Source organism: Diplotaxodon limnothrissa, linkage group LG19, assembly GCF_057381915.1.
Source record: "Diplotaxodon limnothrissa isolate DT_005_m linkage group LG19, D_limnothrissa_male_GT1.1, whole genome shotgun sequence".
Taxonomy (NCBI): domain Eukaryota; kingdom Metazoa; phylum Chordata; class Actinopteri; order Cichliformes; family Cichlidae; genus Diplotaxodon; species Diplotaxodon limnothrissa.
Window position 1 is genome coordinate 8311069 of NC_140614.1, and position 23868 is coordinate 8334936.

The following is a 23868-nucleotide window of genomic DNA, read 5'->3' on the forward strand; positions in this document are numbered from 1 at the left end:
TCAGTAAAGACTTGATCTTAACACAACAGGCCTAAGATAACGTGCTTCCGCCTAAGATGGAAGCGCTCATAATGTCAGTGTCTGCACAAGGTGAACATTTTAAATGGAACCATTGTGGGAATTTGCAAACACATAATCAGCTTGCCTGATCCGGTTTCCCTTTCCTACTTTAATCATTTACTGCCCTCTGCACCATGGAGCCAGTCTGCAAGACATCCGGTAATTGTTTTTGTTTTTTTTAATCTGGATAACAGCTGAATCAGCCACACTGCAGACCGTCAAGAAACATAAGTTTACTTTGGAGTCATGGCATGCCAAATATACTGTGGTTCAACAGCCTGTGAACACTTCATCTCCGATGAATTACTACTAATAAAAATTCCAAGGAAGAAAATCCCCAAGAAACCATTAAATGAGCAGTAATAACACATAGCTATATTATAACACGCCACGTTAGAATAAAGACACACTACAGTATGCAGCTGTTTTACCCCGTACGTGATCGCAGAAGGATTGCAGCATCACTAGAAGCTGCGTGAAACTGCCAGCTGCTGTCAAAACGGCCCAAAACAAGACCGTACTAAGACGTGACAACGGGGGCATCGTCTGTTAAAACCCGAAAATTTTATTTCTTATAATGGATTGGTGTGTCCGACACGACGCGAAATACTATAAAACTGTGTCGGGAGTAAATCAAATCATAATCTTATATTGTAAAGTTTGCCCGGAAGTACTTATATGCTGGTTTAGTAACCCCCCCAATTATTGAAATCGTTCGCTCCGTTGCTATGCTATCTTCTGTAGACACTCTCCAGGGTGATGGAGAAGAAAATGTAGTTACACGGCCCGATACGGAAAAATACGCAACGCTTTGTCGGTTTTGTGTGAACGGTGACAACAATTACAATGTCAAGTATAAGGAAAGTTAACGGGAAATTCTCTGGAATCAACCCAGCCGTGAGGTGATGTTTGAATCGAGTTGTGTTTTGTTAGAAAATGCTTCACCGTAGCTGCCATGCTAACGTAGCTAACGTTAGACAGAACCACTCTCCGTTACTAGTCGACGTATCAACGCCATTTATCGTTATTAATTTTGACTGAATAGCGTATAGTAATGCCCACATTATCAACGTTTCAAACCAGCTGAAGTTTATATTTTTTATTAATAAAAACATCTGGTCAAGCTGCATAATAGTTTTGCTATCCCCTGCCGGGGATTTCTCATTCAATGCATCCCAGTGGAGGCAGTTTATGTTGTTACAATTTTAACAGCGTAGTAAACGAAGAATTCTAAAATTATCTAAGCGAATCCTATTAAATAAGTTAATGCTTGATACTATTGAGTGTTTTATTAGGTGAACCTGTGTTACAGCTATATTATTTCTAGAGGTAGGACTCACCAGACACCCCACAACACGACAATACTACTCACGGTAGCATATTGTGGCGATTTTTAACGTTTTGCGATATACTGAATATTGCAATAACGTATATTGTAATTTATCACTTTGTTTTTATCTTTTTTTATTTTTTATTTTTGCCACAAAATGAGATTATCAAGCATACTGTCAGGAAAGCCAAGCCACACAACAGTCAGTCTGATATCAGTCTGCAATTAAATGGGCTCAAATTGCCAATTACATGCAACTTCATTAGCTTCCGTAAATTTGGCATAACAAAAGCTCTATCTTTCCAAAAAGAAGAATTACTTTTCTATCTAAAATGCATCATCAATAACCATGAAAGCCATGACTTTGTACTTATTTATGGGTTGTTGTTTTTTATCATGCTTTTCAGTTGCTGTCGTCTGCGTCAAGTTCAGGCTCTGCTCTGTGGAAGTGGCACTGCCATTCCTGATGGCATCCTGTGCTCTCTCGGTATGTTAAGTCAGAAACTTTGATGTGTCAGTTGTTAAGGCTAAAACAAAGTTTGTTAAGCAGAATAGAAAGTGAATTGAATATTTTCTCTGGACACTCCAAAGCCATAAACTTTATTTATTGTATTTTTCTCTATTTTAGGAATTGATAGCAGATATAATGAGGGGTGCACTGAGCTGGCAAAATACTTGTTCTATGGACTATATGAACAAAACCAGGTGAATCTGGAGCATGGCCTTGAGGAATTTCCTGAAGAAATGCTGGATGGTGAGTGTGGGTCTCCATATGCATGTCATATTTTTGTGCATGCTTTAGTTTTTATCAGGGTTGACACATCACTTGTCCTTGTGTCAGATGTAATCCTGCTGATTAAGGTGGACTGTGTTCACCTGTACTGCAACCCACTGAACTACAGTTACCTGTTGCCCTATGTGTCCCACTGGAGAAACCTACACCTGTACTGCATGACAGAAACAGAGGTAAAAATAAATAGATAAATAAGAAGAAGAAGGAGAAAAAAAACTATACCTCTCACTTTATTACAGTTCCTGTTTAGTCGATTAATTAAGAAGTACTTAGGTTTAACAGGTTGCATGTTTAACTCATTGACTGCACAATGATAGCGCATTTATTGTCATCAATGACATAAAGAGGATTTTCCTTTAAAATGTGTTTCTTTGTAGCAGTGTTTGTAATTCTGTTATTCTATTCTAAAGCTTACATTTACTGTCGTTTTTTCCTTCCACTTGCAGTATGAAGATGAAGAAGCAGCAGAAGAATTTAAAATCTCCAGTTTTGTTGCAATGGTGCAGGACTGTTATCACATTGGAGTACCTTACAGCTCGCAAGGTACATGTTTTTACATTTTAATTTCCCCATCATTTACTACTTGTGTCTTTCAAAGAAATTAAAATGTCTTCTTAAACTGTAATTCATGTTGTTGTGTTAGTTTTATCTACTTCTGAAATGAGACCTCCCAATTAACAAAACCTAGTTAAACTTAGTTTCTGTTAATTTTAGGACAAATCCAGAAGTTTGATATGTTTATGGTGGAAAAATGGCCTCTGCTTCAAGCTTTTGCTCTGGAAGGCATTGGTGGAGGAAGCTTTTTTACCATGAAATACAAGGTAAAGCCTAACAGCAAAAGAAACTACAATATGTAGAAAGTTCTTAGGATCCTATGCTTCTGTTTGTTTGTTTGTTTGTTTGTTTGTTTTATGTATCTCTACTTATGCAGCTAATGGACATGAGTGAGAATCTGTGGCAGGTTTACAACAGACTCGACCCAGTGTCGCTGGATAATCTCCTCACAGAGGTAACAATGAGTTTAATTTTCTGTCAGCTTTACCAAATTTGAAAGTTTCTTGTTACTTTTAGTGGCGAGGCCTACAGTACTTCATCATCTGACATCTGAAGTTTTTTTTAAATTGCCAAAAATCCAGTGCCGCTATTAGGAATCATTTTTTTTTGGACTAGCCATTAATATATAAATCATTATTTGGTAACTACAAGTCATAGTAAGCACAGTACTGTGAAATGGTTTAAATCTGTATTTTGCTAGACTTTCTTGTAATTGCTGACGTGGTCTTCAGCAATCATTCAAAGGTTTTTTCTTGACATTGGCTGCTTTTTCACTTTTTCAGTTCAATTAATAACCACCAATTCAATTTCCAATTGTATCTTTAGCCACTTTTTCACTAACAGCCTATCATGGGAACACATAATTTGTGCTGATTTCCATAACTGAATCTACAAAAAATAGAAAAAAATAACAGATTGACAAGCAAAAAAAATTTTTTTGATCCAACAAAGTGATTCCTACAGCGCTATTAGCCAAAGACGTATTAACTGGGGACATTGTCACTTACAAAATGCGGATACTGGACAAGTAGAGGACAAAAGAAGAAATGGTAGGTCTAAAAAACTATCTATGGCAAATGAACAGTATTTGAAAGTCATATCAGCAAATACCTGACACAGGACCTGACAGATGAATCCAGTCCTTTAGTTGATCCATCTAGTGTTCACTGAAACCTCATCAGAAATTATCTTGATTGAAGAGTGGCTGTCAAAAACTCATAAAATGTGCAAGACCTAGACTGAAAAACGGTGTCAACAGTTCTTATATGTGATGAGTACAAATGAAATTGTTGGTTAAAATTGTTGTCTATACTGTATGTAGAGCGAGATTGACAACAGTGAGTTTCTACAACTATCTGTAAAAACATCTGGAACCCCTGTCATGGTTTAGCACTGAATGTCAGCCAGTGGTGTTGGGATCTTACCAAAACTGATCATGTTATGAATGCAGAAAAGCACAGGTAGATTTTGATCCGCCATGCATTAACATTTAGAAAGTGTCTAGATGACAGCTTGGTGACAGTTTTATTATTCAGGACGTGAATAATCCTAAGAAAGCATAACTGGGTAGAAAACCACACACTGGAAAATTATCACTCATGTATTGGCCTCCCCAAATTCTGGACCTCAACATTATTGAAGCAGTGGGATCATTTTGACAGAGAAACAGGACAAAAGTCTTTCCTTCAAGAATCCTGAGGACTATTGCTGAAGATTACTTTAGCATATTATAGGAAAGCTTGTTTAAGAGAGTTTATGCTGTTTTGAATAATAAAGCTGGTCATACCAAATATTGACTTTCAAGCTCATTAGAATTCTAGAAACTATGTTTTATTAAATCCCTGCACCTATTTCCCATTTTCCAAGAAAAACAGAGGAATGAGGGACTCCACGGTACTGTATGTAAAGAGATATGTCGTATTACCTGAGTGCTGTTGGTTTTGTTTTAGGACCTGGTCAACTTTGAGAAACAGTGGAATGGCTTCTTCTCGGGCATGGACCTGGAAAGTCATCTTTCTATCTTGGAGCTCTCTGAAGCACAAGCAGGGGAGGTACATTTATGCCTTCATATCCTCACAAAACTAGAATAACTGCTGTGTGATATTTGGAGTAATTTAAATTGTTCTGATTTTTTTCTGGATATACTTTTTCCAAAAAAGAGACATCAACTGCTTTTTTTACACAGTGAAAAGATAAATAATATTAAATATTATTTAATATTGTCATAATAATTAGTCATAATATTGAATGACTAATCAGACTTTGTTGCCAGTTCTGTTGCAAAGAGTAGCAGCTGAAAAAAGATTGTCTGCACAAATGTTATGCAGTTTATAACAAATGCAAAGAGTATTTGCAGACAGCAGGGGGTTTTATCAGTCTAACAGAAGTAGAGTGTACCTGTATGAGCATAAAGTGTATTCTCAACAATCTGCAGGCATTCCGTTCCTATTACCTTCATGGACTGATCTCAAGAAAAATCACAGATAAAAGGTATTCTTTGTATTCACTCGTGTGTAAATATTGAAATGATGTTTATCTGTGGTCTTGTTGGCATGGAATGAAATAAACACACACCTTTTCTCAGTGAAACATTTCTTTATTTCAGTAAATGCCAGCAGCCCTATGTGTTGTTTGGGAAACACTCTGCCTTAGAAGATCTGGAGAACTATTTATTCAACTTTCCCTCAGAGAGTCATCAGGTCCGCAACACAGGGCCTCAAGGTTCTGCAGCCAGACACATGGTGAGGAACAGCAGCATAGTGAAGGATAATAACTTCTCTGGGGTAGAGCAGAGAGCAAGTACGAAGCAGACATTTAAATCATCAATAAATAATATAACCCTACATCTACACCTATTACTATAAAACATTTGGTAATGACTGGACAAATGCCAAAGTGATTATTAGGTTCAAAGACCTCTGTTAAGACTCCACTATTTCAAATGGAGTGGATTTTTTTCCACTTCTAATGAATGTGCTATAAAACAAATTACTCAATTAAAAGAGAAAAAATTAGCTGCAGCACCATCTACTGGGCAGCATTTTGATAAGTCATCTGGAGCACTTAAGTCTGTTAATATGTCCTCCTGTAAATAAGAGATGTAGGTCAGTTTGCAAATTCTGGGTCTCAATATTGTTACTTGTGTTGTTTGTAAAGTGGGAACGTTCTGCTGTTCATGTCATTCATACAAAACACCTTTTACCCCATTAGATTCTCCAGTGTGTGGCTCCCAAAGGACCTCTAGCCTGCGCTCGGACCTATTTCTTTGGGACTACCCACAACCCATATCTTGGTGAAGTTTATTGTGTGACTTTACTTGTGTCTATTCATCTGTTGCATATTTAGAACATCTTATATTTACTTTGTTGTCCTTAGTACTTCAGAGACTGCAATATATGATATATTAACCCATAGTTAAAGCAGTAATAACATTTTCCCCTTGTATTTTTCACAGGAAATCAGAACACAGAGCAAAAGAAGACAGACGTCTTGTAAGTGTTTAATTTTTAATCTTTCATTTCCCTTTAAGCTGTTGGGTGTCAAACGTTTGAGAATATCTAACGAAAACTTTTCTTTTTCTTCAGAGTTTTGTCACAGATTTATTCAGCTGCCATTCAAGCAGTTCTGTCGGGAATCAAATGCTACTCCTGTACCACCAGCGCTACCAAGGTTAGAGAAAAAGTACACAGATTTTAGCATTGGCTTTACAGCATGTACTCTAGCATATACAGTTGTTCACTGTGTAATCCTTTGTAGGCTAAGGATGTGGCTGAGAACACCTTTCTGATGTCATTGGACTCGATGAATTTAAGCCAGTATCGCAGTTTTCTCAGGTAGCAATTGATTACTTTTTTTTTTCAATCATCAACTGTGTCAGACCTTGATCAAAGGTTTAAAGTATATGTTATATCCCTTTGCTCTTGTGTTTGCTCTCTACAGGTCCAAATGTGAATTCACCATTCAAGCAGTGAATAAGCAAGGAATGTGGGTGTTATCTGCACGTTCTCAAATTTGCTTGTGGCTTAATATACAAAGATTTGTAGATATACAGAAATACAAACAAAAGGACAAAAACATGAGGAAAATAATAATCAGTAAATAATTTAACATATTTAGTAACTAAAAGTCAGCTCTTTACTTCCTTTTTATGTTCTGTCCTAACATAAATCCTTCTTTTGCCAAATTATGCACATACGTATAAATGCACATGTACACACATATAGGTTAAGTTGTGGGTGGGAACACCCAATAAAAGCCCTTCTTCCTCATTGTACCTTGCTTTTGGACTTTGCTTCAGTTCATCACTCAGTCTGTTCCACAGCTTTACTCCAAATACAGAGATGCAAAAAAAACCACAAAAATTATTTGAATTTAACTCCCCCTCAAATTGTGTTCTCCATCTCCTTTAAATAACAGTTTTAGAATATTATCAGGAAGTAGGTCAGTGTTATGGATTATCGTTACAGCCCTTTTTTTGCAATATAGATCACGATGATAGTGAACATTTTGAAGTATTGCCCCAAACCTCTGTTTAAGCATTCAAATATGGGGAAGTCAGTGAACAGTGTTTTCATTGTGTTATCTGAAAACTATATCCCAAATTGATGCTTTCTTAAAACTTTTTTTCTTATTTGTTTTCAGGATAATTCCTCTCACTAATGAAGACAGCCGCTACGTAATAAAAACAGTAAGTTAGAGAAGCACATTATAACTTGTTTGATCAAAGGTTTTTGATAAAATTATTTGTGTACACAATGTTCTACATTTGCAATAATTCTATGTTCCTTAAGGCTTCCCTGATTGTCCATGACATCCCAGACCTGCAGTGGGACAGGGGGGAACTGGGATCTGTAGTCTTCTCTGAATCCTTCTTGGAGTCCAGTATCAACATTCAACAGAGAGGTACAGTGCAGATTAGATTTGAATGGATTGCTGATTCAATCTGCAAAGGAAGTTTGATATACATAATTAACATTACAAATCCACTGCAAACATAAAAAGCTGAAAGTCATCTACAGTCATCACAGTAGTACAAAGATATCTTATTTTCCGTGCCATGGGTTGTGTTTGTTGTACATCTTGTGTTTGTCATTCTTTGGCTTGTTTTTTGTTTCCCCACGTTAAACATGTCTGGTTCTTCTCCTGTAGATGGCACTGTGTCCTCAGACAGCTGCTACACCATCTTGACTGCAACAGTGCCTCGCTACGCCTGCTGGCTGGTATGTGTGGTACTGAATGTAGAAATCAGGACCAATATTTGAAGTAATCTGACAGACCTATGCTGAATCTGTGATATAAACATAGCATTTTCTTTGACTTTTGATTTTTTATTGTCATTTTGTTTTCAGATGGAATCTGATGTCAAGCAGTCTGAACAAGCTCAGCAGCTCACTAAGGTAGGTTCCAAAGCCTCTGCTCATAGCACTACAGGTTGCTTGTCTAAGTCCTTCATGTACAACCTGATGATCTACATTATTTGTTTTAAACAGGATGACGATGGTACTTGTTTGGGAAAAGTTCTGACTGCAGCAGATGCTGCATATGTGTTGTCCAGCAGCCACCTCTCAGCTCCTGAAGAAGGTGAGCATTGTTGAAAAACCTGGGAGGAATTTAGCATTTTCTATTTTGATTTTCCTGCAATCATTCAAAATGTGTTTTATTCAAATTTTGATTTCAGGAAAGATCATTTTCTTTTCTGAGGGACTGTTTATCCATTCTCAATATGGAAGCATCACTATTTCCAAGGATCACATCAACAAAGTCAAGTTTTACAATCCGGTATGCATAAAACTACTCGTTTTATCATATGAGAGCTACATTTTTAGCTCTCATATGGTAGTTCATCTTTACACACCTATATATTTCTGTGCAACATCTGTTTAACAGTTAAAATTCAGAGTTTCAGTACCTTCCATGTAAAAGTATGATAAAACATATTATATTGGATTTCTCATTCCTACTTCTTGTGTTTTGTGTGTCGTTTTATCACCAGGACTACAGCACTGTGGCTTCTCTGTTTGTAGAGTATGAGGACAGCTTGCTCCCCCACCTTCCATTCCCTCTCCACAGCTCTGATAGGTGTCTGGTCTTTGCTCTACTTCCAAGGTCTAAGAGCCAGAGGGCCTTCTACTCTAAGGTGAGAGGGGTAAAATCTCATTAGCAAGTTTGTCCATTAAGTTTGTTTGTTTTTTCTGGTGAATTTATCATTTTAATTAATTATTAAGAATATCCAATTAACACTTCTCTTGTTGGCACAAGAATGTCATTATTTATTTGTCTACTATATACTAAAATGTGTTTTAGCCCCCTTTCTCTTTATATTATTCCCATTAAAGCCACAGTTGTACTTGTATAAACCTGTTATCTTATTTTTGTAGGTTTTGTCTGTGTGGAAAAGCTCTGGACTCGCTCTGCAATTCTTGGACCAAGACAACCTGACGTGGAACCAGAAAAATATGTAAGCAAACAGTGCTTGCTTTGCCAGTTTCAGCTATTGTGAAGTATGATCATTTGAGTAGGTAGACAGATAAGTAGATTTGTTTCAGGGTAGACATTCTGTTTTCCTCTTTCAGGCACACCAAGCTGCAGAAGCTGCACGACAGTCAGGAGCCACCAATGGCCAAACGCAGAGGCAGCCTGAAGACTTCATACTGTCAGCTGCCAGGACAGGAAATGTTAGTACACACGTAGCAACAGAGTGCTCCAGAACTGGATCAAACAAGTAGTAAAACCTGATGCTAGGTGTTGCTTAATCATGAGTATGCACTCCCAAAATAGCTTTTAAGCCTGTGTTGCACTGTTTCAATCAGTGTTGACCATCTACACTTCTTAGGTCTGTTATGCTGACACAGAGTATATATGATCAAAGAGCCAAAATAAGAAATGCATTCTTTTCCCCCAGTCTGCATAGCTAGAGCCAAAACATGCATAAAGCACTTATTTTGCATTGTTTTGTTTGTTAGCCCGTATAATTAAAACTCCAGCTGCTTCAAAACTAGAACTGCCAGAATCCCAAAGTCCTCAAAACCACCAGGAGGCGTCATTTTGACCTCGTCCTGCCACAACAGCATTGATGGCAAATAATTAACTTCTTGAAGAAGTTAAGTTGTTAATTATCATCTAATTTCTCAAACTTTAAGTATTAAAGAAGGTTTTTATTTGTTTTATAATCTATTTAGATTGTTTCATTACAGGTTGTAAAGTTAAAATTCAAATTAGAGTAAACTAATAAACATAAAAATAAACTAAGGAACTGAAACTGCTGGATTTCACTCTTTACTTGGACTCTGCTCAGCTCAGTTACAGTTCCCTTGCTCTTCAGAACAGCCAGCAAACCCACCCGGGCACTCAACTTTTACCTAACTACATTCTACTATATATTAATTTACCGATCACATCGAGCAAGCTTTTGCTCGTGTTATAGCAGCTTTCATATTAAAATGTGTGTAAACAGTCGTGTTGCTAGCCAACTCAGTGTGCTGCAGTAGTGGTTTTGGATTAATTTCTATGGGGTCAAAGTAATGTCCTCTGCAGTTCTAGTGATCATATAGTTTTTTACATTTTGAGCCCACAAATCCCAAAATGTTTTAGTTGTTGAATAGAAATGTAACAGAGTTACATGATTTTTAAAATGCCAAGGGTTCAAAATGACCCCATTCGCAGTTCTAGTGTTAAGCATTTGCACCCAAAATAAGCGTCCTGTGCGTTGTTCCATAATACTCACTGTCCATAGTGTTATTTTGTATTATCAGTGTAATTTCAATTGCTGTTTTCTTTAGACAGTAATGGCATGTAAACACAATACAGTAAATGCAATCATAGGTTTGTCTAGGCATGTCGGTCTGTGTCAACCACATTTCTGTTCACTGATTCCTGTATTCTGGCCTGTACCAGGTTTCTTCAGCATTTTGCTCTTAGTAGCATTGGTCAAGAGCCCATTATGTATGACCACCTGGGGATGCTCTTTCCCTCTGCAGAGCTTAGGAATATACCCCCTTGTCAGGGAGACAAGGTGAGTATGTTGTCTTAGGATGCAGTGAATCCTTCTCTCTCTCTCTCCCTCTCTCTCTCTCTCTCTCTCTTTAAAGATTGTAGACATAGTAAATCATTTTCTGATTGCTTTCTTATCTAGCACCTAGTTTAATTATAATAAAGCTGATTTAATGAATATCTGATGTGGGCTTTTTTAATGTGTGAAAAGGTTGTCATCACCATCATCACTGGACTGCCAGGAAGCCATAAGAAGATACTTTGCAACTTCTCAGTCCAGCTAAACCACAAATGTGAAAGGTACAACATTTCTCAAATAACATAGTAAATACCAGACTTATAACACAACCAAATATACACAAGTTTTTCAATCATTACACTCACAGGTGGGTGGTTTATGAGCCTGCTCCGGAAAGTTTCTCAGCTTCTCATCTCCAAAAGTATTTGTCCAGCTTCTTGGAGAGCCAAAGAGGTACAAGAGGCAAACCCCGTCTGTTGGTGCTCACACCGGGGTAAGAAAAAATTAGCAGTTAAGACTAATTTGTGCTTTAGACCTAAAGCAGACCAGTCATAAGACTTGTACCTTTTTAATATTAAAGATGTATTCATCTAATATAAAAGAGCTTAGAATATGAAACTATTAAAACATGCAGGATGTTGAGTATAGAATAGATCAATATTGTTTACATTTGTGAATGTTCCTACTTACAGATATACAGATGTTCTAGATGTGGTCCAGGCTGTGCTCTTCCATCCTGACCCAGTTGTTCAGGCATGCTTCACAATTGGTGCAGTTACTGCCTGTGTGAACCCTCTCACCTCCTTTATCGAGCACAGGTACGATTTGAGATATTTCTCTCTGCTATTTTTAAGATATAAAACAATTTTGGATTATAGTAACTAGTGGTAAGTAAATCACCATGACTCTGAAAGTGCAGTCAGCTCAGTTTCACAGCAGTTAAAGTCAATTCATTGATCCAGGTTAACGATGAAAAATTGTATATTACTTTTGTTGTATAGTTTGCCATTCACCTCTCTGTGTGCTTAGTTTCCTGAAACACGTGTGTCCACCATAGATTTTTCTAGCACATGAGCAGATGTGCAATAAAGTAATTTGCTACCAACGAAGATTATTTCTGAAATGACACACATTTCAGTTTGTTGTGCAAAGTTTAAGAGTTTCAGTGAGGTCAAACGCACCAGTATTAAGGGTTTCACTTAGGTATATTTTCAAGCAACATATGGACAGGCCAGATAATTACAGACAGGAGATGCTCATAAATTGTTAAAGTGCTGGAGGTTTCCATGAAAAGGTTACATGACACTTTTAGCTATTAAAACTCAAGGCTGGGTCCCTTTTTACAGAGAGGATCAGCTCTACATTTAATCTCACTCTCCTTTTGTTACAGGCTTTAGATGGAGTTTACAGAGCTTCTCACTGTCATAGATTTACTGAGCAGCTCAACACAATATGGCATACTACTCCGGTTGATAGGCTGTTTTTCCAAAGCAGGCCAAGCTTGACCAAGCCCCTGATGCTTTCATACACACAAGGCCAGTCTAAAGGGTGTAGTCTTTGCATGCTTTGAAAACTTGTGCCATCATCTGTCTTCATCAGAACTTTCATTTAAAAAAATCAATAGACGTTATATAACACATCCTTTGTTAGTTAAGCTATAGTAACTAGATTCTGGGTATTAAGCTTGACAAATGTTAACTACACATATAAATTCCATGTACTGGTTAGGAATTAAAGTCATTTTTATGCAAAAAAAAAAAACCCATTTTCAGAGGCTGAAAAGTAATTGCACAAATTTTACTGTTTTAAATACCGTAATTGTTTTTCATCATTATATTCAGGAAAGTCTTGATTTGTTTTATAGCATGCTTTGGGTCATTATCCATTCACTAGAGACTTAATTCCAAAGGCCCATGTTATAATATTGTCTCCACCATGTTTGACACATGATGTGGTATGTTTCCGGTCATGAGCTGTTTCTCTCCTGCTCCACAGTTTTGTCTTCCCATCATTCTGATACAGGTTAATGCTGGTTTCACCTGTCCAAAGAATTTTTCTGTTAAGGGCTTCTTGAGTGTAACCAGTGGTTTGCACCTTTTTATGAATCCACTGTAATTACATTCAGGAAGGCATCTCTGGATCATAGACTTTATCAGTAGCATGTCTGCCTCCTCGTGAGTGTTATTGAGTTGTGAGGTGTTGTGAGGGGTCTGAACCATGTGATGAATTATGTAATCATGGACTTTAGTTGTCTTCTGTTTTCTTTCATGTCTTTTGTTGTTGCTGAGCTGGTCAATGCTTTCGTTCTTTATAAGAATACACCAGATTGTAATTTTGCCATTTTTAAAGTGTTTGTTATGTCTCTTATAGCTTTATTTTTTATTTTAAACCTTATGAGTCTGTCCTCTTGCAAATATCTCTTTGGACCTCGTGCTGAGAGTTGCAGTGAACAGTTACCAGCTACAAGTTCAAAACTGAATCAGTTCCAGATATTTTATTTGTTTCATTTGTCATGAATTAATGAGCGATTGGGCCTCTCATGACCATGAAAGTGCCTGTCAGTCAGTTGTGCACCTAAATCTGAGTCTATGAAAATCTGGGACTATATATAAAACTTTGGTAAACCCCTTAAAGTAAATCTTAAAGTCTGTACTTCAGTTAGATGTTGTTTGTGTCTACTGTGGAGATGTGCATGAGCAAAATTCTAAAAATGGTCCATGCTTGTGTCACAAGCTAGGCTTATGAAATATGTCTTGAATTGCATGCATTAATCATGCAGTGATTACCTTTTCAGTTAAACACAGTACCTACTTAGTTCAGGAGTGGAAAATGTGTAATAAGAATTTAGCTAACAATGCAGTTAGCAGTGACTTTTCCAATTGAGGCATCTTCATCAAGCCTCCTGTCCCTGTCTGTTGCCACAGATTGTATGGAGGTCTGTGGACCCCTACTATGGCACTAATTGGATACGGTTAGCCCAGCTTAGGTCTGACCTGCCTGTCACCCGCTTCAGCATAGCCCTTTAATCCCCCAGATCCACATGTGTGGCCAGCAACCCCCCTCAGCGAAGCTCATCAGTCAGTCATGATCTATTCTTTGTGATGGATGCAGACAGTTCATTACGTCAGGACAGGAAAGATAAATGCCTTTCAAACTGCTGATCCCCAAGCCTGCAGGCTCCCAAAGAAGGGTAGTGGTTGTAAGGAGACTTCAGAAAGTGGTGTATAACACAGATCGATATGAAAACTCCGGATACATTGTTACAATGAATTTTAATTAATTAAATTACAGAAAGATGTTCCATTGGTCCATTGCCAGTCAAAGTCCTGATGTCATACATTATGGCCAAGGCCCACAATGTGGAATTAGTCTGTTTATTGCTGCTCAACGCTGGTATGCATTCATTAGTCAGAAATAGAGCTCTTATTAAGGATGATGTGGTGACACAGGACATGGGCAAAATAAAGAGGGCAGAAAAGTGAATACATTTAAATACACCTCTTGTGTGTTGTTGAGTATGGAACCTATAGTGCAAGCAGTAAGCGTCTCAGTCAAAAATAAAATTTGCATTAGGTAGTTTCTAGAATATGTTTAATATTTAACTATAGTTCTCCTCTCTCATTTCTTCTTGTCATTTTGTTTTTTAGGTTTGCTTTTCCTAAGCTGTTGGAGCAGCTCAGCCAAGGTTAGTCTAGTCTGTTTCACTGCACTTTCATTCACCTGTCCAGCAGCACAGTATGTTTAATGCTGAGGAAGGACCATGTCGATAGATAGTTAGAATTTTCTTTTGTTTGCAGCAAAGCTAGACTCTTCTTTATCGGCCTGTAGCTGCATTATAAATTGTTACAGACCATTTATCAATTAACCAAAGTTTTGTATTGTTTGTACTAGAAAGTGTTGACTTATGAAATATGATGCTCTTTACCTTAGAGTTGCTGACATGTAAGATACTTTATAATAAATATGGAGGTAAAAACTTTTAGTTCTTAAGCACCATTTATATAAAACGATATGCTCGTTGTGCATCACTTTCTAGCTGACACATCACCACTTAATGGACATAAAAGGCTCTTGTTGCCTAGGTGACAGGTAGTTTTTCCTTCCCAGTGTCACCAAGTGCTTGCTCATAGGGGGTCTTTTGATTGTTGGGGTTTTCTCTGTTTTTTGTAGTATCTTTTCTTTACAACCTAAAGCGCCTTCAGATGAATGCTGTTGTGATTTGGCACTATATAAATAAAACAATTTCATTTAATTAAAGTGTTTTGTAAGTACAACTTAGTGATGGAGGTAAAAATAGCAACAATACTAATACAGATTATTTTGTGACATAGTAAGTTTTAAATAATGTTTTTTAGAGATGTTGTTACATACAGTAGGAGCTATAAAAACGTTTCACACCTCATTGGTGCAAACATTACTGTATGTTTGAGATGGTTTACTTTCCATTTCACATTCTCAAGTGAGAATTTTCACATTTTTGGGTTTACTGTCATCATATTTCCCATCTTTGTTACTGGATCCTAATTTGGGGCAGTGCGGAGGAAAAACATGGAACTGTGAAGGGAAAAAATATGTCGTTCCCTTTTATATCAGTCAGCTCATGTGAGGTGATCAAAATGCATATTCTGCTTTCAGGCAGAAAAAAAGCAGTGGTATGGACAATAAATTAAATGTAGTGTGAAATACGGTATTTCAGCAGGGACAAAACTGAGGAGATTCTGTATTTTTTGGGAAAGTGATCCATTTTCTTGTGGAATTTTCATTCTTTTTTTGTGCCTTGTTGTATGTCAGGTATTGTGAGTACAGTGGTGTTCACTGGGCTGACAGCAGAGAAGAAGCACCCTCTCATGCAGCATGTTCAGCAGTTGGTACGCTCTGCCAACCCCACTGCTGCCTTCATACTGGCAGAGAGAGGAGCTGTCACCAGGTAGGCGCCCACAGAATCATGATCAATGCTGCAAACAGTCATTTCACTGCTTTTATCTTTGCCTAAAATATTCACTCTAGGCTACATTTTATTCCACTCTCTGAGTCTATGTTTAAATCTTCTGGGTCAGAGCACGGCTCACTTAACTCCTGAATGTGTAATGAACACTCCCCAATGCATTCTATACTTAATATTTTATCGTTGTGATTGACAGTCTGCTACAGATCAAAGTACTCCTTTGTCACATTTGGTGTTCAAAATGCAAACACTTACAGACCGATTACTGGTACAGTAGAATATTAGATGTTAAATATCTATTTTTTATTATTATTTTTCTCCCTAATTAGGGATGAAGATATGAATCTGATATTGTCTGAGAGCAGCTTCAATGAGCCACAGATGCTGAGAGCCCGTTACGTCCTCTACCCTGGATGGTAAGGCACCCATATGTCCTCCTGTGTCAACACACAACCTCTTGGCTGCTGAATGACAGATTGATTCCTGCTTCGGCTTTCCTCAGTCCTGCCTCCCTGCAGTTTAATTGCTGCTCAGCTACAGTGGTGTGTGTATCGGCAGCTGATTGGCATGAAGCCCCTCAGGGCATCTCGTGTTCTATCACCAGTTGCCTCCTGGCAGCACAGTAACAAGCTGTTGGCCATGCAGTTGCCATATACACAGAGGGGTCTCTTTTCCTTTGGACTATGTCCAGCCAGTCTTCATGCCTCAATGCTCAGCCTAATATGAACTGCTGCTAAATCCTCCTCTCAGATCATACACAGTATCTGGCCAGAGTGTGGCCCGTTTTAATTTGCTCATCTTCAGCCTTTAATTTGTACAGTTTGTGTATATTGGGGTGTGTTTGGGATTCTTCTTAGATGCCCTCATATCAAGGAGCGAGAAATGTTTGTTTTGTTTATACCTGCTGTTAAAAGAATCTGCATTTAGAAATTTGTCTTGCATTTTAGCAGCAAATCACATACACTGGCCTCTTCACTGTGAGCAGCTGGTTGAGTAAACAGCTTTCCAGCCAAAGACAAAATGTAGCACAAACATTTGGCTTGGTCTAGATTTAACTTTCACGTGTTCTTTGTTCCAGGTGCAAAGGGCGCTTCTGCTCTGGTTCTGGGACTCTGGTCCTCACCCAGCAGCGCGTGGCTTTTAACCGGCCCCTAGAGAGGCCTCTATTTGTCACCCACTGTAAAGGTGAGATGGAAAGAAGCCCCCTGCCTCGTGACAGACTCTCTAGATATGAGATGGAAGGATTTGGTTGTGATTACATGAGCTGCCTTCCCTCCGAATATGGAGGTGTTGAAGTAATTATCAGCCGTTGCTTTGAAGTCATCTGTACTTCCAAAGGATGGCTTTAGAGTCTTGTCACAAACTTGCTTTCTAGGAAATTTTCACTTTACATAATTTGCTCGACAATACTAAATGATCAAACTCGCATTGTTTTTCTGCAGCAATCAAGTCATCGCTACGGCCAAGCCCCTTCCAAGGAAATATGTACAATGTTTGGGGAAAAGTCAGATTTTCTGGTAGGATTCACATATTTTTCCCTTTGATTTTACTCTTTATAAAATATATTTGCAATATACTTCTGCTAACTTTTAAAAATTTCAGATCCTACTTTGAAGAACTTGCTTATGAAAAACATGACAAAAAACAAATGTGACTTCTTTCCTTGGGAAATATTTTAATCTACATTTGCATTTCCCAGTTTGGGGAATCATTAGACAAAAGGTTTCTCTCAAGGCAGGAAAGAAGCTCCTGACGGTAGGAATTTTGCTTGGTTGTTGCTCTGGTGTCTGGTGCTTAGAACTCAGCCCATATTCCACTAGTTTGGTTTGCTTCACATAATTTTCTCACTCTTTTTGTTATTTTTTATTTTAAGACGTGTGTAGAGTTGTTGCATGAGGAGAAAGTGCAGGTGCCTGTGAGGAGATGTTCAGCGAGTGTGAATATATTTGTATAGTTGGGAAGATAGAGTATGAAACCAGTGTGGTGTCTGAGACTCCGACTTTCCCTTAATGTATATTTTAGTAGCTGCCTATTGGGTAGTGTATCATTTACATCCATGTAGTTATTTTGTTTGAGTTTTTCGATTTAGCTGATATACATCCAACACATATTGTTGAAGTGGGACGTATTTATCTTGCTTTTATCTGGTTTTGTACACACGGGTTCTGTGAGCCGTTTTGGGAACAGAAGCCCTGTATGGATGTTAAAACATTAACACTCCACCAACAGCATGCTGGTAACATATGAAGCTGCTGTAGCAGGTGTTAGACAAGGTGTGAACTTTACTGAGACTCAAATCTGAGCTTCTTCATCTGTGAAACCTCCAGACTCAGACCAGCTGATGGAAGTGAGCTACAATGCACTGAGTGGGAACCTGAGAATTGTCCCTGAAGACAACAGTGACCCTCTGAGTCAGGGTCCCAAAGAGACCAACACCTCCTGTTTCCTATTCTTTGATGGTGTTGGTCTCACTGAGGATGGACTGAAGGACTGGTTAAGACTGTGCGCCAAGCAGGTAGACACTGAACACTGACACTCATGTATAGCCATGTTATCACACAACATCAGTCAGGTTTTTAAAAAATAACGTTTTGTTTCTTTCTTTGTTTTTTTTTTTTACGTTTACAGAAGCAGGCAAAGAAAACTAAGAAGACCAAAAGTACCCTTTCACCACAAGAAATCAAGAGCATCCACGTGAGTCTCCACTTTCTAACATGCTCAGAACTATAGGGACTATAGGTATAATTGATGATAATTGTCATGCAATACATAATATTTCATAAAAGGCTCTAAACAAGCAGAAATACTCAAAGGCAGGAGTACTTTGACACATATGCTGCAGACTGTAGAAACTAAAGATGAAAGCACGCCCTCTTTTTTTTTTTTTGATCTACATACATGCCAGTGTGTTCACGTTTAGATATTTTTTACAGAATTTCATGTTTACCAGTTTTTTGTTTCCAGAACAAAATCATTGCTCATCTTTGGAGTTTGATTTGTTTGAAGTTTCTAAATAAAATCAAAACATTTTACAAATTAGGATGCACTAACCACATCTATGAAATCAAAGGATTATACACACATCTGATAAACAATGAATGCACAAAAATCTCCCAAGGTTACCATTAACATTTGCTGATAGAGACAGTTTTCTAACTGATGTTAAATATGGGTGCCATTGTTCTTTTTTGTGGTCTGTTCTTTATTTATCAGGTTTTGCTAATTCTTAAATATTGGGCTAGATGAGGGACTTGTGGCTTTTATCAATAATCTTGACTGAACCTGATATCGTATGTTTCTGTTTAGATGACCAGACATTTGGAACCTCTTCCACCAGGCTACTTCTACAATGGTTACCAATATGTTGACATCTTTGGAGATAAAACAAACTTCCATCCCAGTATCCTTTTCACAAGGGTTACTGTAAAACTGTATGTCCCTGTCATTAAGGCTTGAGAACAAAAGTCTGAAATAGTCATGAGTCAGTTTGATTTGACTGACTGAGATTTTGACACAGAAGAACAGTGAAAAATACTGAGATGCATCTTTATATACTGCTGTGTGGAGTGCATGTGTTGCAGTTTTCCTTACATTGCTGCTACCCTAGACATGGAGGAATTCATTAAAGAGTATATCGCTGAGGCCAACAAGGAGATAGAGCAATTCAACTGTCAGCTGGAGTCGCAGGGACAGCCCGACCTCTTTGAGCCGTGATAGAATCTTCGTGTATGTTCACTCCATCTGTCGTATTTACCTTGTAAGGGAACCACTGTGGGGGGTGAGGGAGGGCAAAGGGGATATGTGCTGAACACTCCACTAGAGCAGTCAGTGTGTGGTCACACATCATGTATCTTCACAAGCCGCTTCTGCTGGAAGTCCTTTCTTATTTACTTTATCATTTTATTTCTTATTTGGAGCCTTCAATCATCAATGAAAAGGTGGTTATGTAATTGTATGGCTGTTTGCCATGCTGTAGACTACGCTAGCATTAGCACTTTGGTGAGTTGGGTTTCATTGTTATGGTAGCTAATTTAGATTAAGACATGTTTGTCAAGAGATGCAATTTGCTCACAGCTGTAGACAAATCAGAACAAGCACCACACAAATCTCCACCTTTAAACCAGTATGATTATACCACTGAGTCTGCAAGCTATGCGACTTTCACAATTGAAGGGAAGGGCCACACACTCCTTGTGCGTTTCTGTTTATCGCAGTTGGCAAATTAATGCCTCTATTTCTGGGCAGGCGTGGATAGCCGTGTGATTCTGGTGGGCTCCCTGGTGGGGTTTCTCAAGAATCGCTCCTCCTCTGTTGTCACCCAATCCATGGTCCACCTGTTAGCTTGTCTGTAAGCCACACAGCAGCAGAGGAAGACTTGATCATTGAGCTGTAAACATTGGACAGCCTGTTGGCAACAGACAACTGATGAATGATGCCATTAATCGCATAGCTATAGACCGTCCCAGTGCTTTATTTTAAGACATGTCAAGGGAATCTTATGAAAGTGCAATTAACCAGATTTCAATTCCAGCAGCAAAGTGTTGTAAAACAGCTGAGGCTGTCATGAAACATATTGAATTACTGGGGTTACCGAGGTCCTCCACAAACTTCATCATAGCCCTGTGTTCTGTTTGTTGTAATGTTAGTTAGTTTACACCAGCACATGATAAACAAAAAGTTTAGACAGCCAGAAGTGGATCATTCATTATGCCACTATTTGCTGAAAATTCACACATCCCCCTGATTCTTTTGAGTGGCAGCATTTGGGGAGGACAGGGAAAATGAAATAAAGTGGGGAAAATACTGCTTTATTAAATATTGGCTAGATTAGGGTTAACATGAGTAAAGTGATTAGTAAAAGGTATAAGGCTTTGTATCAGTGGTGTGATGTTGCAGAGAACAGTCTTGTTTAAATGAGTTATTCCACTGTTTGCTCTGCGATTGTGTGTCACACTAATGTTTTATGCACGTCTTCCTTTTATCAGGGTTCCTACACAGGTTTGGAAATTCTGTGACCTGTAAGAAAATGTGTTTAATAGGCAGTCATTTCTCTGGGAAAAGCTGCGACAGCTGCATATTTAAAGAGCCACTAATCTATAATATTTATACTGAACAAGTATTTCAGTATAACTGCGTCAAAAAGATATGAAATTTTGAGGTGCAGAATGTGTAGGAACCCTGCTTCAGTATCTGGAGATTCAGTGGCTTTCATTCATTATGGGGTTAGCAGTGTAGTATATTAGTGCAATCCAATACACTAATATGCTTTTAAGAAATACTGCTGCAGCTATAATTGCATGATATATTGCAGTGGCTGCTGTACCAAAAAAATGTCTGTAATCAGTGAGAACTTTGAGATTTACGGATAAGTGAGGAAAAATGTTTCTGTTCAGTCTACGTTTCAAGTCTACAATCAAAAGTTTCCTCAAATGGAGGGCACGCTTGCTAGTGAGGTGAACATTTGCTGTTATAATCTCCTTTAAAAACATATTTTTAGATCAGTGGAGACCTCAGTGTGTTATGGGTACCCTTCATAATTCATATTTTGGATAACTGTCTGACGGTGCTTTTTTCCTTTTCAGACAAAAACAGTGTGATTACATCATTAGCAAGTTTTGGGTTTTTTTCCCCAGGTGACCTCTCTGTCTGTGCAGATTTAAGTGATCCAGCACTGCTAGCCCCATCCATCCACTTTGACCTGAACAAGCCATATAGTCTTAGGTGTGCTAGGTGTGGAGCGATCATGCGTAGTTTTAAAATAGCACATAACCTAGCGGTGAAGTACATCTTCTAACATGTGTTGCTCTGACATGTTCCAGATAGCCAGAAAAAAGGGGGGCTCACAAGGAAGGGAGGAGCTCACCCCAAGTTAGTCATTCCATTAGCTCCTCTCCTGATGTTCTTCTCTTTTATTCTATGAAGAAGTGCAATTGTTCTTTGTCTTTTTATATATTCTACTTACAGTACCCTCAAAAAGCTCTTTAAGGACATAACTGAGGAAACAAATGAGCTGCTAAATTCTCAGTCTCTGATTTTCACTCACTTTCAAGTGCTCACAAAACAAGTCAAGGGTTTGGTGCAACATTAAATGCCGCTTGGAGGGGAGGCAGGGGGGTATTACCTCTGCTTACAAATGACGGACAACAAAATGCACACAGATTACAGTGCTTCTTTTAATGGAGTGGGATAATATATAACTTAAATCCTCTGGTGACAAAATGATAACTATCGTTTAAGCTGGATGTTCTTTTTAGCGTTTCAGAGATGCACTCTAAGCCGTCTGTTTGCAACAACAGTTGCCGTCATTCTGTAGTTATGTAATACTGCAGAGAGTTGCCTTGACTGACAGTGAAATAGTTGTTGGGAATATGTATGGGAGACCATTTTGAAAGCTGCTTTATGTCCAAGAGCAGAGATGTTGTAACCTTAATTGGCTAAGAGATCATAAAGTGGTCCTTAAAGAAGTGAGGGTTATGTAAGATGTTTGTGACTTTTAAATGAAAGCACTACTAACAGTGTACGCTATAATTACTGCTACAAATGTGTCTACACTATTTTGCATGTTTGAGATGTCACGTGAATATACCACGACATATATTCTGACACAATTGCCTTTCACCAAACTGGTACAGCAAAGAGAAAATAATCGCATTTATTTTACATATCTGCTGAGAATTTGAATGACCTCTAAGCAACAAATAGTATTTTTGTAAGACCGTGAATTGAGCATTCAAGGTGCAAAACAAAACATTTCCTTTCGCACAAGCTTCAAAAAGCAAAAGCAGATGCAAATTTTTTGTAGAAAAAACAAACTAACTTGAGAATCTGATAAGTTGTGAGACATCAGGTTTCTCAGATCCAGCAGTGCCTTGGCTACAGCTAAGAAAAGCAGAGATTAAAGCTGCATTCAGAACTCCATCCCTCTCCCTTTCACCAGGGGAGGAGGTGTTGTCAGGCGAGGATCTGTCCTTCAGCAGTGTTGGTGAAAGGAATCCATGGAGTCGTTCTTTAAAGCAATGTGTTTTTACTAAGCCAGAGGGTAAAGTAGTCAAGGTCACACACAGGGAGGCCGCTGGCTGGCTCAGGATAATTCAGGTATTCTCACTAACAAACCAAAAATATGGTGTAAAAGGGGCAGGGCACCACAGCAACTCTGATTTATGTTCACACTTACATTTGTTTTGTGTCTTTCGTTCAAGTTCATTTGGTCTTTTAAATGAAACGTACATTTTTGTCTCAGTTCTTTTAAGATCTAGAAAATTTCATTCATATGTTTTTAGGATACGTGCCTAGCACAAGCTGGGATACAAAAATGTAAAGCTTTGCATCAGAGTATGCCCCACCCCTATGAAATAAGCAAAAAGGAGGATTTAGTTTGTGACTAAAGTTGGGTGGTCCCTTCTTTCTTGCACATGGGACCCCCAGAGAGCCCTCCACAAGCCTCTCAGTGTGACTGCTACGTAGCTCTCTGGCAGACTGAGCACTCTGGTGTCTTCATCCTGTATGTGGAGACTAGCTATTTTGTAGCTGAAGTTATAGGACAAAAAAACAAAGTTTGGTGTTAATTGGTTATTTGGGAAGGGCGGAAATGTGACGTTCTCATACTGCAGTGTGATAATGCAGTGTTAAAGGTTTTTCTGTTCTTTTCTAGTTTGGCTCCAGTGTTCAAAAAAGGGGCCACCCTCTAAAAGTGGAAGTGGATCTTTTTATGGTGTTTTTGCGCTTATTAGAAAAAATGCAGCCCGCAAATGGATTTTTGACTGACCAAATATTTCTCAGGCCTCGGGGACCGTTGATACTAATTGTTTGAGGCGTTCTGTTCCGAGAAGGTTAAATTTGAGCACATGCTCTTCACTCCTCAGTCCTTACAGACGGCGAGGAGTTCTTTCAGGTGTAGTTATTATTATTTCTGTGCCCGAGGTTACATATTTGCCCTTACAAACTCAAGTTTTAAAGAAAAAGATGGAGGTGAAGTTGTGGTTAATGTCTTGGGTCTGTAGCTACATAGCAACAGGCTGCACGGCCGCATACAAAACGAGGATGTTGTAATTTATGTTAAGGAACAGTTGCGATTCAAGTTGGCAAACATTTGATTTCATGATGGCAGAATTAGATCTCAGCAAAGGGCTCAATCTTTTTCTTCCCTATACAGGCCGTCCAAAGCGAAAGGGGGAAAA

General features: G+C 38.4%; 1 protein-coding gene across 1 annotated transcript; it reads left to right on the forward strand.

Annotated features, from left to right (window-relative positions):
* Nucleotides 1-897: 897 nt before the first annotated feature.
* On the forward strand, nucleotides 898-20913 carry dnaaf9 (dynein axonemal assembly factor 9). The gene is made up of 37 exons (XM_085342538.1): nucleotides 898-962; nucleotides 1798-1877; nucleotides 2019-2144; nucleotides 2232-2356; nucleotides 2630-2726; nucleotides 2898-3004; nucleotides 3115-3192; nucleotides 4688-4789; nucleotides 5173-5228; nucleotides 5344-5479; nucleotides 5949-6030; nucleotides 6193-6229; nucleotides 6323-6407; nucleotides 6495-6571; nucleotides 6678-6722; nucleotides 7380-7425; nucleotides 7529-7640; nucleotides 7887-7957; nucleotides 8087-8134; nucleotides 8228-8318; nucleotides 8416-8516; nucleotides 8731-8874; nucleotides 9116-9195; nucleotides 9311-9412; nucleotides 10632-10749; nucleotides 10939-11027; nucleotides 11114-11239; nucleotides 11439-11564; nucleotides 14394-14431; nucleotides 15538-15673; nucleotides 16021-16107; nucleotides 16770-16876; nucleotides 17134-17208; nucleotides 18019-18206; nucleotides 18320-18385; nucleotides 18998-19091; nucleotides 19299-20913. The coding sequence occupies exons 1-37, from the start codon at nucleotides 907-909 to the stop codon at nucleotides 19403-19405; spliced, it is 3441 nt and encodes a 1146-aa protein (XP_085198664.1). The 5' UTR covers nucleotides 898-906; the 3' UTR covers nucleotides 19406-20913.
* Nucleotides 20914-23868: the final 2955 nt, after the last annotated feature.